The sequence below is a fragment of the Trichechus manatus genome, unplaced genomic scaffold, assembly GCF_000243295.1.
Source record: "Trichechus manatus latirostris isolate Lorelei unplaced genomic scaffold, TriManLat1.0 scaffold00030, whole genome shotgun sequence".
Classification (NCBI taxonomy): Eukaryota; Metazoa; Chordata; class Mammalia; order Sirenia; family Trichechidae; genus Trichechus; species Trichechus manatus.
Genome location: NW_004443966.1, coordinates 13,780,450 through 13,800,946, shown reverse-complemented (window position 1 = coordinate 13,800,946; position 20,497 = coordinate 13,780,450). Strand labels below are relative to the sequence as shown.

General features: G+C 44.3%; 2 protein-coding genes across 2 annotated transcripts in view; one reads left to right on the top strand and one right to left on the bottom strand.

The window, feature by feature from the left end:
* ITGA11 (integrin subunit alpha 11) overlaps positions 1 to 4,585 on the top strand; it is a 118,774-nt gene extending 114,189 nt beyond the window's left edge. Inside the window, 2 exon segments of the mRNA XM_012555033.1 lie at positions 3,690 to 3,803; positions 4,514 to 4,585. Of these exon segments, the coding sequence (XP_012410487.1) occupies positions 3,690 to 3,803; positions 4,514 to 4,585 (186 nt within the window).
* Positions 4,586 to 12,573: 7,988 nt separating this feature from the next.
* Positions 12,574 to 20,497, bottom strand: part of FEM1B (fem-1 homolog B) — a 20,702-nt gene continuing 12,778 nt past the window's right edge. Inside the window, exon 2 of the mRNA XM_004374694.3 lies at positions 12,574 to 19,243. Within this exon, the coding sequence (XP_004374751.1) occupies positions 17,608 to 19,243 (1,636 nt within the window). The 3' untranslated portion in view covers positions 12,574 to 17,607. The remainder of the gene's footprint in view (positions 19,244 to 20,497) is intronic.

The window sequence follows — 20,497 nt, the reverse complement described above, 5'->3', positions numbered from 1 at the left end:
AAGTGCAGTATCTGAGGAGAGAGAAGAAGCAAGACAAATAGGCCTTCAGGCCATAACTGAGGAGGGAGCCAGAAGTAGGCATTTGCCCCAGTGCCTGGGGGGTACCAGGCTCTGTGCTCCCTGAGGGAGTGGGACGGGGAGGGGGGTCTGTGTATTTCCTTATTTTACACCATGGGACACTCAACCAGCAGCCCAGGCCTGCCGACCCCACAGGAAGCTTGGGTGGGTGAGGCGGTGTCCTTGGGCAGGCTGGGGGCCGTCGAATGAGCATCCCAGCCTTCTCCTCCCCCTCCCTTCACACTTCAAATGCAGATCGGACTGGCTTGAGTCAGGGTGCAGGAGGGGGTGAGGCTCTGTGAGTGCTCTCCGGAGAAAATGAGAAGTTGGGTATTAAAGGAAAACCCAGTCCTCTGAAACCAGAGCAGGCGTCTGGGGTGGGACACTGCTGCCCTCCACTGGCATGTCGCAGAAATGCCAGCTGGCCAGCCTCAGGGTGAGCTCCCATATAACAGAAAAGGACTCAGCCCCCAGTGAGACGCTGAGAGGAAAGCAGACGCACTCCGGGAGCCGGACCTTAACAAAACAATCAAATGTCAATCAGGAACCTCAGGCAGAGCAACAGCAGGTGCCAAAGCCCCGAAGCAGCACGCGAGGAACCACCCACAAGCACTTTTTATTCACTCATTCATGCATTCGTTCATTGAGCATTTGTGGGGAGCCCCTCCTACAACTCCTGCCCCACAGGGGACACAGAGATGACTTAGGCAGACAAGGGGACAACGACACCAAGGTGTGGGTACAATCTGGGGGTGAGCATAGGCACCGTGGGGTCAGAGCAAGGCAAGTCCAAGGAAAGCTTTCTGGAGATGCTGCATTAGAACTGAATCTTGGAAGACAGGATGGAATTTGCCAGAAGACCAAGAGAGGAGAGGTGTTACGGGCACCCCACCCCCACAAACTACCCCTCTCCCCACATGGGTGCGTGTCTTTTAGGTGAATTCTCTGTCTCCTTCCACACCACCCCCTCCCCCAAATCCCTCTCATACGCTCTGCATTCTTCATTTCTCTTTTAGGAACCCAGCTACCCAAAACTTAAGCCCTTGTCGTGCTAGGGGTGGGGAGGCAGAACACAGTCCCAGGCTTCAGAGATGGGGAGAGAACATATGAGGCACCTGCCGCTTGTTGAGGCCTTACCGTGTGCCAGGCACTGTACCAGACACTGCATGTATTACCTTGCTCCCTCCTCACCACAACACTGTGGTCAAGTCTGGTTATCCCCATTTCTCAGATATGGAAACTGAGGCTGGGTGTGATGAGGCAGAAGGCAGGTAGCATCTTGCCTCGAGTTGCACAGTGAGTCAGTGGCCTGGCCAGGACTCTACGATGCTGTTGCAGAGGGTTCATTCGTTCAGTCATTCAACACATATTTGCTGAGCTCCTACTATGTTCCAGGCGCTGTTCCAGGCACTGAGGATAGAGCAGCGAGCAACACAGACAAAGCCCCTGCACTCCTGGGGCTGACATTCCAGGCGAGGAGAAAGGCAACAAACATAAATATATGCAATGTCAAGTGGTGATGAGGGTTACCCTGAAAAACGCAGGAGCCTGAAGGTGGAGAGTCGGGGTTGCTCTTTTATACAGGCAGGTTGGGAAAAGCCTCTCCAATAAGGTGCCATCAGACAGAGACCACAAGGAATGCAGGAGGGACTCATGTGGATGTCTGTGGAAAAGCCTTGCAGGCAGAGGGAACAGCAAATGTGAAGACCCGAGAGCAGCAGTGTGCTTGGCGTGTTGGAGGCCAGGGGGCTGGAGGGCTGGGCGGGCAGCGGGGAGAGCAGGAGATGAGGTCAGCAAGAGAAGTGAGTGATCCTATAGGACAGACTGGAACTGCCTCATAAGGTTTCCAAGGAGGGCTGGTGGATTCGAACTACCGACCTTTTGGTTAGCGGCCGAGCTCATAACCATGGCTCCACCAGGGCCCCACAGGCCACAGTAAGGACTTGGTTTTTTTCTGCGAATGCAGTGGGAAGACAGGAGGGCTGTGAGCAGAGCAGAGGGTAAAACTGGTTACTGTGAGTCAGCTCCAACCTATGGCCACCCCATGTGTGTCACACTAGAACTCTGCTCCATAGGGTTTTCATGGATTTTTCTGAAGTAGATCACCAGGCCTTTCTTCCTAGGTGCCTCTGGATGGACTTGAACCTCCACGTTTGCAGTTAGCAGCCAAGCATGTTAACTGTTCATACCATCCAGGGATTCCAGAGCAGAGAATAGGGTCTCTATGAGTCGGCTATGAGTCAGAATTGACCGGATGGCAGCGAGTTTGGCTTTTTATCTTTACTGCTTAAAAGGATTCCTCTAGCTGCTGTGTTGAGAATTGACTGCAGGGGGCGAAGCAGAGGCAGGGAGGCAGTTAGTGGCTCCTGCAGTCCCCAGGTGAGAGATGAGGGGGCTCAGACCAAGGAGGTAGCAGTGGAGGTGGGAAGAGGGGCCATATTCTGGGTATTTCAAAGGTAGCGGAGAGTCTTTGCTGATAGATTCCACGTGAACGTGAAAGTAAGAATCGATGATGAATATAAGATTTTGGACCTGAGCAACAGGAAGGAAGGACGATGCTGCCGTTTGCTTTGATGGAAAAGACATGGCAAGAACAGGTTTGAAGTAGGGGATGGGATCAGGAGTTTGATTTAAGCTCTATCAAAGATCTCAGGGTCATCCCTGGGTGGTGCAAACGTTAACACACTGGGCTACTAACTGAAAGCTTGCAGGTTTGAGTCCCCGAGAGGCACCTTGGAAAAAAGGCCTGGTGATCTACTTCTGAAAAACCAGCCATTGGAAACCCTACAGAGCACAGTTCTACTGTGACATACATGGGGTCGCCATGAGTCAGAATCAACTTAACGGCAACTGGTTTAAAGATGCTGGGCATGCCGAGGAGACAGTGGGGTAAAAGTCTAGAGTTAAGGGCAGAGTTCCGGTGGAAGAGACAAATGCGAGCATGGTCGGCATACAGATGGTGAGAGCCCAGGACTGAGTGAGTTCCCCCAGGGCCGCGTTATGATTTGGTGGCTCCAACCACTTTTGCCTTTGTGGGCCCCTTTCTCCATGAAAAGTATTTAAAATTATATTTTATGACCACGTTGGTATAAAGACAAATATAATCCAGGCTGAATTATACTTTTTTTCCTCTTCTGATTTTAAGAGAAATGAAAACATGTTCATGGGCCCCTAAAAGTATTGTGGGCCCTGGCACTGTGCCTGCTGTGCCTGGTGGCGAGGTCAGCCCCGGGCTTACCCCGGGAGTGACTGCAGGTGAAGAAGAGGTTCAAGGACACGCCAACATTTAGAGGTTTGGGAGATGATGGGAAAGCAGGGAAGGAGTGGCTACGAGGTGAGAGGAGAATCCAGGGAGAGTGGGGCGGCCGGAGGCCAAAGGCAGAAAGTGTCTCCAGAAGGAGCGGATCACCTAGGTCACTGTATTCAGGTGTCCGCTGTGCAGGGCCGGCAGCTCTGAGGCCTCTCTGCTGACAGTGTGCCACCCATCCCTCCAGCATCCCTCTGCTCCTCACCAGCTGTCTCTTGCCCTCCTGTCCTGCCCCATGCAGTCACCCTGCCCCAGGCTGCCACCCTGTCCGGCTGTCACCCTACCCCAGGCAGTAATGCTGTGGGCTCCACCCGTCCCCTTGCAGATCGTGTTTGAGATCTCGAAGCAAGAAGACATGGAGATCCCCATCTGGATCATCGTGGGCAGTACAGTGGGGGGCCTCCTGCTCCTGGCCCTGCTGGTCCTGGCGCTGTGGAAGGTGAGGCCCCTGCAGGGTGGGGGTGGGAGCAGCACCCAGGCTGGTTGGCCCCAGCCTGGAGCTCCAGCTTGGGGCTCTGTGGCCACTCCCCACATTGGCCTCCCCCTGGGAGCTGACCACATACCCAGCCTTCCTCCCCAACCTGCCTGCCACCAGAGCAGCCAGCCCCTCACCCCAGCGACAGATGGGCTAGGGCCAGCAGGGACACTCAGGCTATGGTTCTGACCCTTTTGTGGGTCTCAGGCTCCTTAGAGAACCCGATGAAAGCTAGGGTTCTTCTGATCACAAAAAAGCAAGTGCACACAGCTGTACTGAGTTTCTCCCACAATGTCAGGCCGGAAGGGAATCTTCCAGAGCCTTCTCTGTCTCTGAACCGCAGCCTAAGAACCCCAGTCTCAACCTCCTCCTGTTACAGATGAGGGAAGAGCAGCCCAGAGAGGGGTGTTGACCAGGGCAGGGTCACACAGCAAGATGGTGGGAGCCAACATGACTTCTGGCTGCCTGCCCAGGGCAACACCCACTCGTTCCCGCCTCCCCTCATCCTCGGGTCCACTGTTCAGTCCCCGGAGGGGCTTCTGGTGGGTGGGGGTTGCTCAGAGTGAGCTGGGGGGGTTCAGGGAAGTCCTCAGAGGGAGGGAACCTGAGGACGGTTACTGGAGGGGAGGCAGGCTTTGTCCACCCCTGAGACTGCCCCCTTGGCCTCCCCACAGCTCGGCTTCTTTAAAAATGCCAAGCGCAGGAGGGAACCCAGCCTGGACCCCAACCCCAAAGAGCTGGAGTGAGGCTCCAGAGGAGGCTGCGAGTCAATGGGGACCAGGAATGGGCCCAAGGCAGCGTGCAGGCCGAGGCCCGTGCCCCACGGAGCTGGGGCAGAGAGGACGGAGGCCAGCTGCCGGTTCGCCTTGCACTTGACCTCCTCTCCTGAGAGACCACCTGCTCCCTCTGGAATGGAACTCAGGCCTGTTTTAAGAGGGACCACCCTACTGGGAGGCCGCAACACCTCCAACATAGACCCCTGGGGACTTAAAGGGAGCCCTCCCACCCCCCTCTAAGGCCTCCCCAGGCTCTGTGGGACGCGTTTGCTGCCCCAATCACTCTGGTGCTAGGAATTGGTAATCATCCCCATCCTCACAGGAAACCCAGGGAGGAAGACTGTAAATACACGCCCCCACCCCCCGCACCCTCCACCCTTCCCCCCTTTTCCCATCCCCCCCAAGGGACAGCAGGCGCTAGATCTGGAACCTGTGTCGTCCTCCCCACCCCCCACGCTGTTCATGGCTTCCAAGTCACGTCCACTCTCTTCCCGGGCTCCTCGTGAATGAACCCGAGCCTAAGGGCTTGCTGGTGACAGCTGATGGCCAGGGATGAAGACTCTGGGATGCAGAAATGGTGACGGACGGGCAGGTGGAGGCCCGGGAGATCCCGGACGGGTGGACAGGCGGGCTCTCCACCCACGTGATTCACACTGACCGCCGCCTGCCTGCCGGCCACTCCTGGCCGGCGCTTTGTTCCTAGGTACCTCACGGGAAGCGCGTGGGTGGCGCATCCCCAGGCCCCACATTCCCAAGTCTTCTCCCAGCGGTCCTGACGCTGGCCTCGCTGCTGCCCTGGCAGCAGGGGTGAGGGTGGGGAGCACCCCTTCCTGCAACCCCCCCACACACACTGCCTCCATCCCTCCATATGCCTACGGGTGCACGGGAGAGGGGCTCAGCCGGCGCTGGTGAGGGGTCCTCTCTGGAAGGCACTTAATGAAGCTGGTGCAAGGACCCCGGAGCCTGCGCAGCCTCCGAGGGCAAATACCAGCGGCGGGAGGAACAAGCGGTAACGTCTGCCACGGAGCCCCGAGGACAAAGGGGCATGCCTGGTGCCCAGCGGAGTAATTTATGTCTTGACCTTGTTTTGCAATAGAAATGAAAGGGGGACACATCAAAGGCATCTGTCCCTTGTTGCATAGTACGACTTTTACTGTCGTAAATATTTTTAAGAAATAAAAATTAAAAAATACAGCGTTTAAAAACACCCAAGGTGTTGACTTCCCAGACCATGTCCCAGACAGCCACGCTCTTGTCATTGAACAAGAAGAGGTGGAAAAGGAGCTCCCAGCTTCCTTCCCATTATCTGTAAGTGTTGGAAAGGGACCTGTCGGCCATTTGCTCCCTAAGACATCCCCTCCAAGTGGCTGCCTGGCCTCTGACGGACATCTCCCGTGATGGAGCACTCCCTTCCTCCCAAACCACACATTCCATCTTTGGCCAGCTCAGATGGCTAGCACCCAAATATTTCACTGTAGCTTCCACCCCTTAGTTCCAGCTCTTTCCTCTCAGGCCTCCCAGGCTTCAGGCTAGAGTTTCAGCGCTGATCCTCTTAGATCCTGACTTGGAGTTTCTTCATCACTTTTATACACAGGCTGCTCTTAACCCAAGCTGTCTCCACTCTATTCTTGTGCCATTGGCTTCTTGGAATTCCAAGAAGCCAGAAGTAGAACCTTAGAAATGACTTAGTCTTATCCCTGCATAGATAAGTACACGCAGAACCCGAGAAGTTAAGAGAGAGCCCTAAATTCCAAAGTAAAATCAAGACTAAACTACGGACCGCTATCTCCCAAACTGGATTCTGCAGAAGGAATTGATACAAAGTAACTCTTTGTGGTACTTTTTTTCTGAAATGGTGAAACCACAATCTGAATATGAAAACCCATTTTTCCTTCTGATAGCAGAATCAGAAAGCAAAGCTTTTAAATTATATTTCATCAGTTCAGTTTTCACACCATGAGGTGGTAGCCTGGGTAACTGAGTATCAATGAACCCACACTCAAAAATGCACTGTTCGATTTAGCACCAAGTCCTCTGGCAAACACCATCAGATCTGAGAGAATACTTTTATGGGAACCTGATTTGCAGAGGTTGGCATTCACATTTTTTAAAACTCCTATGTGCAACCATACTGCAAGCCAAAGAAAATGTATCTGCAGGTCAGATGCAGCCCAGTGGCCACCAAATTGCATCTCTAGACTCTCAGTCAGAGGGAGCCTTTATCCCAGGCAGGCCCTCCCTTAGCCCTACACCAAGACCAACTAAATGGCCAAAAGGTGGGGAAATTGAGAGATTTGTATCTTCAAGGCCTTCAGCCCTTGCCGTCTCTCCCTTCTCTTTCATCCACTCTTCCTTTCCAAATTTATTTACTCTGAGGTATAAATGTCCAAGATTGGCCTAATGTGTGCCTGGAGGGTGAGTGGAGAAGACACAGTTGGATATAGAGCAAAGCCTCATGCTACAGCAGCGTTTCTCACCTGGGAGCTTAAAAAAAAACACCTATCTGAGGGCCCTACCCACAGGGATTCTGATTTAATTGGTTGGGAGTATGGCCAAGGCATCATTTTTGTTTTAAAAGTCTCTACGTTCCCCAGGTGATTCTAATGTCTGAGAGTTGAGCTCAACAGGTGAACATATAGACTAGAAAACAAAGAACCGAGGCTAACATGCGTGGGTGACCTTCTATGATCAATATCGGGAACTACTGTCATCATGAATGTTGTCAAGTTAACCACACTCCAACCTGGTGCTTAGAAGACCTTTTTGCTACAGCAAATCTCTAGGGTGAGATTTGCTATTTCACCCAGTTTTCCAAGATGAAAGGTCAGGGGACTCTTGGAGGAGTTGGGCACATTTGGGATTGTCTGGGAGGGGAGCTGACGAGCAGTCTCTGAAACAACTTTGGTGTTTAGAGGCAAGCAGCCCAAAATGCAACTTCAAGTCAGCATTAAAATGCATATTTTGGTTCACAGATGGATGTTATTAACAATATTCTATCTAGTAACTAAGAATAATTATTTATGATGGAGCTAAGGGCTAAGCTCAGAGAGTTAACATGGAAATGAAGCCAATTTAAAAATGGTTCAGATTTTCAAATCATTATTGGCCAACCTTAGACGCTAAACAAACTGCTTTGATTTCCATGTGGCCACGAGATACTTAAGCAAGTCTGCAGCAAACTTAAGTGCACAGGAGAAAACGTGCCTGGGGCAAGGTCTGACCCTTTAAACCAAGTTATCAACAAAAGGTGGATTTAGAATTTGGTCCATGGGTGTCAGGATGTCTGAGGTCTGTCTGGTAGCGGAGACAGATCTCAGACAAGGAGCTGTGAAGGGAGCTGTGTAAGATGTCCTGGGTGGTTTCACTGTGGACTCTGACAAGGTCAGTGGTAGAGGAGCCTGGCCTTAGGGGACCTCACTGAAGGATGGGGGCAGGTCCCAGAGAAGATTCAAAAGCTGAGGGATGGACTCTGGGTAGATTCAAAGAGGCCTCAGGCCCTCGAGCTATTGTGCAGTGTTCTCTGCGGAAGTAGGCATCAAATTCTGGCATCCTTCACTTCCCGCCAACTGAGAGCTGGAAAGGAGGAGTCCAGACCTAAGTGCGTCTTCTCTCCGGCATTATGTGGTATGAGCACGCAAGCTCAGCAGGCAAGTTGTGTCTCAGAGTAGACTGTCTACCCAGAGCTGAGCTGCTCAAAGTGGAGTCTCAGAGCCACCCCATCAAAACCAGACTCCTAAGTTCCCCCCAGCCCAGACCTCACAATCACAGATCCACGTTCTATGAGGTAATTCTAAACACATTAAACTTGAAGAACTACCAACCCAGAGCTATATAATATTCTGCGTTATTCCCTAATCTTCAATGTTAATTTCTTAAACAGCCCAACCCATCTCAGCTGTCCTTCAGCTGCACTGGGGCCTGTCTTTGTGGCAGCAGAAATCAGCAAAGAACCCCAACAGGTGTCCTTCCAGTGCAAACAGAGGAGTTTCTGTGTTTTATTTTTGTTAAGGAAGGTGGTGTTTCTTAACAGGAAGACATGTATTCAGTATTTACAGTGCAAAGTGCAAGGGGCCAAGTGCTAACTCAACACAGCTGAGAGGGAATGATTCTGCCCAGGACAATGAGGAGGTGCTACTGGGAGAAGGTGAGGAATTCTCCTTCCCTCCAAAACAGAAAACAAAAAAATCATTGCCATCAAGTCGATTCCAACACACAGCGACCCTACAGGACAGAGTACAACTGCCCTGTAGGGTTTCCAACGCTGTAATCTTTATGGAAGCAGACTGCCACATCTTTCTCCCACAGAACGACTGGTGGGTTCGAACCACAACCTTTCGGTTAGCAGCGGAGCACTTACCCACTATGCCACCAAGGCTCCTTCTTCTCCTTCCCTAAAAAAAAAAAAAAAAAAAAAAAGAAGTGTTGCCGTCGATTCTGATTCGTAGTGAGTTGAGTCGATTCTGATTCGTAGTGACCTCACAGGACAGAGCAGAACTGCCCCATAGTGCTTCCAAGGAATGACTGGATTTAAACTGCCAACATTTTGGTTAGCAGCTGAGCTCTTAAACACTGCACCACCAGGGCTCCTCTCTGTCCCTAGAGGTCTTTAAAAGACAAATTGCTACCTCCATCAACATTCAAGAGCTTTTAGTGTCGATATTCACCCAAAATAAGACACTAGGCTTGAGTCAGTCTCCCTGACTTCAGGGGCCCTGGTGGCACAGTGGTTAGATGTCAAGAAGCCTGTAATAGAAACAGCGGGCTTAATCACCCCCCCTTTCCAGTGTAATGACTCCCTGCCACCAACCCTCACCCCTAAACTAAGAAGGAAGTTGCCAGGTCACAGCCATTAGTAGTGACTGGTCCCCTCTTTTCACCGAACAACATACCAGCCTTTACTTTTACCTTCAGCTAATGCTCTGCCAACCCTTTATTCTGTATCACTTCCTACAATTGAAAAAAAAAAATCTCAGAAATCATCCCCGTACTAACATCAGTTAGGCTCCTCTCAAGGGGCAGTCAGGCTTCATAGGCCAGAGTACAATCTGCAGGTGCTGCTGTGTCACTATTCCATTAGCTCTGACACTGCACTAAAGTAGGACAACGTGTTCAAAAACAGACACTGAAACAAGGACAGAAGCTTTGCGGGTTTCGCATGGAGAGGGTTAGAAATCTCGCCCCTGAACTCAGAAACGTTCCAGTATAAATAGGTTAAGCTGTACCTAGGAAATCACCACATCAAGAGCGTCTGAGAGGAAATTCTTTTTCTTAAAAAAAAAAAAGGGGGGGGTGTGCCATTCCTGGATGGGCTCTTCCTTTAAAATTGGTCTTCCATGTTCTTTGTTCTTATTTCCCCGGTCTTGCATAAAAGAAACGATAAGCAGCAACTCAAATGATGATGCTTTCTGAAATGTTTTCAGGTGGCCCAAACCAGAGTCACAAAGTAACATCATAAAATTTTACTTGGGAAATTAAATTTAAAATTTCTGGGGACAAATAGAAACATCAGACTTCAAATAGGGGTATCTAGCTGGACCATGAACTGATCAAGGACAAGGCTGGTTCACTCTGTGTACACACATCTCTAGTACAGCGCCTGACACACAGTGGGTGCTCAGTAAGTGCTCATTTCCAAGGTTTGTTCCCATTGGTGGAGGTAAGAGCAAAACCCCAGTCCTGCTCTGCACATGGACTGGGCACACCAAATTAAAGAGGGACGCACAAATTTAGAAATGTAATTTTGTCTAAGTTTGCCAAAAAGCTAAGATGGTGTGAACCACTTGAAATGTACATCTCATATATGAATTTTCCAGATCAAGTATCTGAAGAAAAATTAGTGCCTGTATTTTCTTTAGTCTGGTCAATATTCATACAGCAGACATTACTTGAAACAAAGAAAAAAAGATTTTTTTAATCTGTCTGGATGATCTCTGGGAGCCCTGGTGGCACAGTGGTTAAGAGCTCAGCTGCTAACCAAAAGTTTGGCAGTTCGAATCCACCAGCCACTCCGTGGAAACCCTATGAGGCAGTTCCACTGTCCTACGGGGTCGCTGTGAGTCGGAATGGACTCAACGGCAAGTTTTTGTTGTTTTCCAGGATGCTCTCTGCAGGACATCTGGGGTTGCAGCCAAGCCGGGCCTGTGAGAGCTCCAGCAAGGGGCTTCTCCGGTACTGGCATGAGTCTGATACCGGAAAAGCATGCTCAGTGGGTCAAGATGTCCAGATCCTACTCCCAACTCTGACACTCAGTCTCATGTGACCTTGGATGGACAAGTCACTTCTTTCTGTGCCTGCATCCTCATCTATAAAAAGAGAGGGCTGTACTACAGGATTTTTTTCAGATCACTATAGACTGGAATGGCTACTCTAAATCTAAATTTGAAAACAAATACGTGCTAAGGATGTGCTCTAATACTACCATTTAATATTCCTCTGGCAATCTCAACCAATGTAATTAGATAAAAGAAAGAAATATGAGGTATGGATACTGAACAGAAGGCAAAGTTATCATTACTTGCAAATGATGATTAGTGTGCTTAGAATACCCAAAAGCAACTAAAAAAATCATTTTTTAAAGAAGGTAAATCTATTAAAGTGCCTATGTTCAAACATTAACATTTAGAAGTATATGTAATAGGAGAAAAGCTTCTATCCACAATATAAACAAAAAAGCAAAAAAACCTAATAATAATAAAAGGAAGCTATTTTGTAAAACCTTCATTTAAAAAGAAAAAAAAACTTCAAAAAAACTCTCTGGACAGAGACATAGAAGACTTGAATAAATGGGTATTTCTTTCTCTTGGATAAAAAGCCTCAAAATTGTACAGATGTCAAGTCTCTCTAAATTAATCCACTAAGTCAATGCTAAATAAATCTTTTAAGAAAATGACACCAAAGTTCATCTAGAAAAATAAACATACGATAACGAAAAAAATGATCCACTCCTCTTTTAGAAACAAATGAGGAAATATTAGCCCCACTAGATATTAATATTTAACATTTACCAGGCACATTACTGTATATAAGGTGCTGTTATGAATTTTAATTATGTCATTTGCTCATCACAATCCAAGTTAGATAATATTATCCCAATTTACAGAAACTGAGGCTTCGGTAGAAAAGTAACTTGCCCAAGGTCACAGAGCTAGTAAGTGGTAGAGCCAGGATTTAAACTCAAACAATATTGCCCTGAGTGCCACCACACTGACAGATCAACAGAATAGAGAATCCAGGAAAAACTTCAATTACAGTATAGGAATTTATGATTAAAATCAGTGGGAAAAATTAAGGGGGCCCTTGGCTAGCTGAATCCTAACATCAAAATAAATTCCAGGTAGGTCAAACATTTAAACAAAGAAGAGGAGGAGGATGAAAACGTGGGTAAAAGGAAATGTATAATCTTGGAATGGAGGTTTTACAAGCAGGATACAAAACTTAGAAGCCATAAACAAAATTATTGCTACATTTAGCTACATAAAAATTTAAACTTCTGATACAAAAACTACCGTTAAAAAAAAACCCTACAAATTGTGCCATGACAGAGAAAACTTCCAAAGACTTTCTAACGAGTCAATAAGAAAGAGACCACGCCTCAATGCAAGGGAAAAGCAAACGCCAGTAAATAAACAGTGTTCGACCTACCTCGTAACAAAGGAACGCAAGTCAAAACCATGAAATAGTGGTTTTTATTAATCACTTTGTCAAAAACTGAATGCTTTGGTAGTATCTGGTGTTGATATAGGTATAGGGAGATGGTATCTGATCATCTCTATCAAGATTTTAAATGCACAGTCACTAAACCAGAAGTTCCAGCGCTAGGAATAGAATTTATTCTCTGAATATAGCACATATAAGGATGTTCACTGTGGCATTATTAGCAATATAAAAAACTGAAAACCTGAAAGTCCATCAATAAGGTCTGGTTAAATAAATCTAAGTCCATTCGTAGAATTAAGTGGTATGAAGGTTTTTTTTTTTTTATCCAAACATACTGAAATGAAAAATTATCTCAGATCTATTATATGATAAAGATAGAGAATAGTGTAGGAAAGGTAAAGTCCATTTGCATTCTAAAAAATGAAAGGGAGAAATAATACACAGATGCACAAAAAATTCTGGGAAACTACTCAAAATACTACCAATGATTGCCTGTTGGGTCCAAATGGGAGGTGGGAGAAGGGAAGGAAATTTTTTTATTGTTACTATTTGAATTTCTCTTTACTATCTGAATTTTTTTTTCCCAAGAACATGTATAACTTCGGTAATTTTTTTTTTTAATAAACTCAACGAAAGATCATCTCAACTAAGGGCACACTGAACAATAAAGACACAAACTTCAAGGCAGTTTTTTTTTTTCAAACATTTACTAAACACAAACACCATTTTTTCCTTTTACACAGCAAGATTGTTAGTTTCAAATTAGCTGAGCTATTAGGACTATCAATTGCCATGAAATTAAAAATAATTCTACATGTCAAACTCAAATAGAAAACGTCATGCAATATACAAATCATTAATAGACCTCTGGGGCAGTCAGCAAGTTTACTATGTCTATCAAAGTTCTGTAAATGGTTTGACAAAAGCGCACAACAGAATGACGTCACCGGTTTGTTATAAATCACAGTGAATTACTAGAAAATAACAACGCAGTCCTCCACGTGGACGGTTGCAGGATGGGGTATTATTATAAAGGACAGGTTAGGCCAGTCAGATTTTACTCTCCAACTACGCACCTCTGAAACGATGGGTTAGGAAAGCTGAGTTTCTTCCCCCTATCTTTTCTTCTCTACCAATACTTACTAAGCAACAACAAAAACGCCATGCACAAATTTTACAACACCTGATAAAAGCAGATACAAGACTTTTGTTCACTTCATTACTTGGCAAGTTTGCATCTTCTCCCTTTATTTTGCTGATTAGAACCATTCGTCACAACTCCCCCAGATAAAAAGCTGTGAAGTTAGCAATGCTCGCCCCTGCACACACATCAAGATACAAACCCCACAGCCATCAAGTCACTGTCCCCTTCCCTGCACATCAACACAAATGTACACACTACAACCTAGGACTAGGGACCACATTTACTTCAGTTTTAAAAATTAATGTTTCTATCACCATGATCAGTGCAGTACTTCAGACTCCATATTTGAGGGAGGATGCTAGGCAACCGAGCCTGTCTGAAGATGTGGGCAAGGCTGCCAAATATGTATGAAAAAGCCCTACAAATAAGACATACACAACTACGAGCTTTCTGCTTTCAAAAGAGGGTATCCAGAGCAGAGTTGTGCGTTTTTAGAGTAGGAATGAACACACAGCTTAAAAGCTTATGGACTAGTACATTTTCATACAGCAAAAGGCAACATTTTGTTTTCTTTAGCCTATTTTAATGTTATAGTATAGTCAGTGTCTTGGCTGAGGAAAACAGAATAGTCATTTGTACACTGATACATCGCTAGCCTGAAAAGGAACATTTAAGATTTTTACAGAAAACTACCATAAAAGTCAGTCTTTTATACTTTTACCCATCTACTCACTCACTAGTCAACCAGTGGCTGCTTCTAAACCAGCAATTCACTCCTTACCTCACCCGCTTCCAAAACGAGAAATGCTTCTACCTTAATAATCCCAACTGGTCTTTTTCATAAGGCAGCTGCCTCAACTACAGTGGAAACTGGTGACAGGGTGTTGTTCCCCTGGGATTTTAACTGCCAAATACAGAGTTGGTATTTAGGGAGCTGCTGCCCCCAAATCATATTTTATTCAAACAGTACTATCACACCATCTAGGTTTCTCACAATTACCAGTTATTAATCAGCTATTAGTACAGTTAAATAAAACCCAATCCAGAATCAAGCAAGACAAAAGCTTGCAAATGCTCTGGTTTTTGGTTTGTTTCAAGTTCCCACAGCAAATAAACTTAAGGCAGTTGGACTGTGAACTACTAGAGCAATCCAAGGTGGAGTGAAAAAAACTATGTTGTCAGTGGCAGAGTTCTTATGTGAAAAAATGTTCCCCTCCTTTACCAGTGGATTTGCTGCCCATTCCTTGAGTTAAACAGTTACCTAAATGCAAGGGTTCAATTTCATCAGCTCTATTAAAAGGACAAAACCCACCTCAGTTTCACATGGTCTGCAAATGAAAAGCATCCCCCTGGGCCTCTAGTTCATCCAAAATTCTATGACAATTACTGACAGGACAAAGAAGTTTTGATTAATTTGTAATGCTATCAAGAGTTACAATCCAAGGCATAATTCTACCAATAATAAATATAAAATGACAAAAGAGGCTGGAAAAAAGAGCTGAGATACAGAACTATCACCTTTCTTACCTATTTATTTTCATTAAAAAAAAAAACCACACAAGTTTGGAAAGGGTTTGACTACACATATTTTAAAATAATTCTACCCACCCCCCAAAATTTTAAAAACAGGCATGTAGATCACTTGTTTCAAGAATGGTTTTATACAGCTGTTTCACAATACATATTTGGATTTATTTTACAAGACATCCTTAGCAATATAGTGCACGATGTACTACTATAGTAAAAAAATTATCAGTTACCATAAGCATAATTCATAGTTTATTCTACTATCTTCAAATTCTTTCTCCAACTTTGCCAGCATTTCAATCAGCACGATTTTACTTTCTCCAGCATTCAGTCCTCCCTTCTCAGAACCATTTGAATGTCATTAAATTTTGATGTCGGACTATGCACATGTAATCATTAACCTCATTTTATAAGTAGTATCTAAAATAGCGCTCATTCTGCATAGCAAAGGGGGTGAAGTATGTTTTTAAAACATGCAACGTTATCTGATATTTTATGTTTTGGTGTTTAAAAATCGTATCTAAATAATGGGCACCCACTGAATACCTCACTTGAACTATTCCTCAAACTGTCAAATAAGTAGGCCTTGAAGTGAAAAAAACAAAAAGGTCCAATCTGAGCCATGGAAAAGGCATGATTCCCTCACGCTGAGGAAGTACATTTTCTCTTTCAGGCCACGAGAGTTGCCAAGAGCAAGGTACGGTCTTTCCTGGATTCATCCCAGGAGGATCAAGGCCAGTAATTTCAAATTAGGTCTCATTCAAAATACTTCCCCTTTAAACTATTCTAAAAACCTTCCTTGTAAAATCTCAGGCTGGGAAAATAGAAATATATCGCCATGGCAGAATTTATCATCAGAACATTCCTAACTCAAGCAGGAAGACACCCAAAGTATAATATAGCGACTGTAAGGTATCTTGCATTCTTGGGGGGAAAAGTTTTTAAAGCCCTCCCCCCCCTCCATTCCCGCCCACCTTTCAAATGATTTCATCTAATTTTATTTAAGGCCCTAGGTGCTGATTTTGGCTTGGTCATTAGGTGTTATACTGATTCAACTGCAACCGTTCCTCTTATATTTCACAAAGTAATTTTCATACATAAAATGTTACTTGAAACTTTACAGCTGTTTTTGTTTAGTGTATATCTGATGTTGCAACATCATTACAATGCTTTTCATTAAAGAAAAAAAAAGCTGCAGGTCGTCATTTACAGTACCATGCACTATGAGTAGCTAAGGCATTCATTTGGCACTAGAGAGAAAAATACAGATACAAGCTAATTTTAATTTCTTTATCATTATTAACATCAACAGAAATAAGCATGTACCCTTTACTCGAATTTCTGTGATGCTTAAAAAATAATCACAGAATACCCTTAAGTCTCACAGTTAAAACGTGGTAGTTAAAATAAAACAAAACAAAAAACATAAAGGCCTCTGTACAGCCTTGCTGGAATAAGTAACATTTTGTGGTTAAAAATGTGCTGCTCTCAGACAGAAATGCCTTTCAAAACGGCATTATGAATTACTTTTCATCATCAAAAACATTTGATTTCCTATACCACACTAATGATTCTTCTACTCCTTGTCATGGGCTAAGTAAAAAAATATAAAAATAAAATTAAAATATCATTTGTCATAAACACCTTATTACACAAACCATTTGCCACCGAGCCCATTCTGACTCACGGCGACCCCATGTGCTTCAGAGTAGAACTGCACCTAGGGGGCACTAATTATGGCCTCTGGAAGAGGAGTTTCCAAATTTTCAAAGATGCCACACAGGAGGATAAGGGAAAGGTAGAGGGGGCAAAAATACACTGCTTAACTCTATCGTGATTATACTGTGCATTCACCATTGTTACATGTTTGGGAGCTGAAGTCAAGGCAGACTGCTGCAATTTAGATAAATTACATTAAAACAGAGACTTAAAAGAATTTTAGAATTCAAGTCTAAAGACAAAAAGTCCATCAATATTCTCTGAAAACAACTGGTTTAAGATTACTACTACTTTGAATATATCACCCAGAATAATACAACAATTTCAATAGATTTATTTTACTTTATAAATTTGTGACTACTACTAAATTAGCACATTTTTTCAGAGTAATCTGCAGCTCTATTTTTTTAAATCCTCCTGTCGTTCCACTTCACATAAATAATGGAAGAGGGAAAACCATCTACAGCAGTTTGGCATGTGCAGAACACCTGGGTATCCCATTCCTTTTAATGCTCCTTTTAGATCTTTTTCTTCATTAAATCCTCAAGACTACTGCATGGATAACATGCTGACACAGGCTTTTAACAGAAATACTTCTTTAGGTAGCTGTTTAAAACATTATCAGTTTCAAATCATAAATGTTCCTTGTTACATAAACAAAATATCTTATACTCATTTCTTTAAAAAAAAAAAAATAGTTAAGTGACCAATATCCAAACACCTTTAGATTATAGTTACACCTAAACTACGTGACTCTGCTTAAGGTGTATCTGAAGCCAATTACCGTAAGAGGCAATAAGGCTAAATATAGAACGAAGGGAGGATGGGTTAGGAGGAAAGGGTAGTAAAAAGAAAAGTAGAATTTATGAACACATAATTCTATTGTCTGTGATTAAAGTCCTTTACTTTTTAGCACCACATTAAACGATTTTACACATCCAGTCACTTAATGAAATCCAACAAACTCTTCCAGAGTTCTGGGGATCTGGTCTTGATAGTTAATGTCATTAGCCCGAACTGCTCGGGCAGCCAGGCACTTGAGACTCATCTTCATTTGAGTTTTAAGTAGTATTTCAGATACCCCAGTTGTACTTTTGTCTAGCGGAGTCTTATTCTGTTTATTTGTCATGTCAGTGTGAGCGCCAGCTTCCACCAAGCTAATGATGATGGAGTGCAAGGTCAAAAAATCACTGATGGGCCTGTTGTACTGAACAATGATATGCAGGGCACTGTTTCCCTCATTGTCCACGGCGTTCACTTCAGCACCGCAGTCCAGCAGAAGCTTTGTGACCAGAGCATTTGGAAAGCTACAGACATCATTAGTATGGAAATCATCGACTGGGGTATTCGAGTTGACGGCTAGATGCAGTAAGCTGAAGCCTTCCCGAGTTCTGGGATCAAGGTGAATCAGGTTGTAGATCTGCTTGTTAATTTTGCACTGGTCTTCTTCGCTGCACTGTGTTTTGGTGGAGATGCATACTAAATACAGAAAAGTATAGAGATTACATTCATAATTGTCCATAGCATTGTGGACATCAGCATCTGGAATATTTTTCACTCTGTTCATACTTTGTTCTATTTCCAAAACACTGCATCTCAAAACACATTCTATGTCTGGGGCCTTCACGGTTTCATTCAAATGTATCATCTGTGAGAAAACTTGAGCAAATCGAAGAAGATCCTTGTGGGTATTCCTGTTACCTTTCTGCCTAAGGTGCAGAGCGTGAAGCCACAACTTGATACACTGTTCAAATTCCATGTTATCCGCATAAACAGCCCCCCTATAAATGATGGGATGGGAAACATCAATATTGTCAGCACCTAAAATCCGTTCCCGAACTATAAGGCCTTCCATATGAAGAGCATCTCTGTCTTGCCTAATGGATTCCAGTTCCTGAGGATTTCTACATTCAGTTCTATTCCCATAAGCGTGGATTGGTGGTAGAACCTCTTTTTCAAGAATGTTGTCACCATCTTGAAACCTCTCCAACATAGCTAAATATAAATAGTGGTATGTCTTCATGATGTCATAGTTCTCACGGTCATTTGCAAAGGAGGCACCCAAGAGTTCCAAGGCTTCAATCCGACTTCTTCGGTCACAATCAGCATGAGAGAGCAATAGTTCGACGACATCAGCTTTACAGCTTTCGGCAGCTACTTTTAAAGGCGTCATCCCATGGCCATTCACTACTATAGCAGCACGCCATTTTATTAGCTCTTTCACAATGTCTATATGCCCAGCCTCAGCTGCAAAGTGCAATGCTGTGGCACCACAATGTGCTTTAGCGTTGGGGTCAGCGCGTTGTTCTAAAAGGTATCGGACCACATCGGTGTGTCCCTTATATGCTGCAATCATTAGGCAGGTGTTGTCATACTTATTGGCAATGCTGATGTTGGCATTATTTTCAACCAAGTACTTAACAATGTCCAGTCTGCCATCAAAGCATGCTGCCCGCAGGGGGGTTGAGTTAGTTACTGTGGTGTGGTTCACGTTGGCTCCATGACTGACTAGAAGCTTAACAACTTCAAAGTGTCCTGCTCCCGCTGCACACCAAAGAGCAGTGGCACCATCAATGACATACCTACACATGAAAAGAGCAAACCATTAGAAAACAGAGGCCACACGCACCTACGTTCATTAAAGGGTGTATTCATTTGCACTGAGTGACTAAGGCCTCTCTCTCCACAATACTCGTAAAGCGTCAGTTTTGGTGAAAAGAAAATCAGGTAATTGAAGTAAAGCACTTCGCATAGTACTTTGTACCTAGTATAAGCTCAATAAATGTTACCTATTACTGTTATTACTAAAATATATAAACCTAAGAAAAACTCTAAAGAATCACCAACTTTCTACTAGCAAAATTAAATTTTAGGAAACACATGGAAGTTTGTAAATTCTTTACCACCAAGTTGATGCACTGTCTCTCAAGAGCACATGTTCCTCCTTCCCAACAGCTCCCACGTGCCACAGTTTCTCTCAGTACATCAGTATTAAAGCTGTCCCAATCCCTACAGTAACGTGTTAGAAACTGTTTTTGGAAGAACAATTTGAAGCAGATAATTTTCCCTAAGATAACTTAAGCTAATTAAAAATTACACTTACTCTACTACAGCAATGAGAATAACTACTGCTCCATACAACAACATGGATGGATCACATAAATACAATGCTGAGCAAAAGAAGTCAAACAGAAATAGTATGTATCATATTATTGCATTTATATGCCTATCTGTTACGTTAGAAGTCAGGATACAGGTTACCTTGTCAGGTAATGAGTAGAAAGGAACACAGAGGGGACTTTACTAAACAAATATGTCCACTTTGTGGAATTATTACACACTTATTAGTGTATTTTTATCTATATATGTTATACTCTAATTAAAGCATTTAAATATATATGTATCTATAAATATATATGCATGTATGTGTGTTCCTCAACCAAAACCACTGTGGGAAAAAATACTAACCGCAGGAAACAATTAACACATTCAGAAACCCGGCAGGCACCTTCCCTGGCCTTCGGTCTATGACTGGACTATGTGGCTTCATGTTCATCATTTACTTACCAAGTGTCTAATATGCGCTAGGTTCACTACCAAACATACATAATTGGAGCCTTGCTACAAGTCCAATCTTTCTCATCTTTCCACTTTCAATTTTTCTCCAACTCAATTCCTAACTTTTTATTCTATTACTGACCATCAGGCCTAGAAAATAGATTTTTGCTGGAGATATCTAGATATACTGTACTAGAATCATTAAAATAAGTACACTTGGAACCATTTTGGAAAATGATATGGTGCTTCCTTAGAAAGCTAGAAATAGAAATACCATA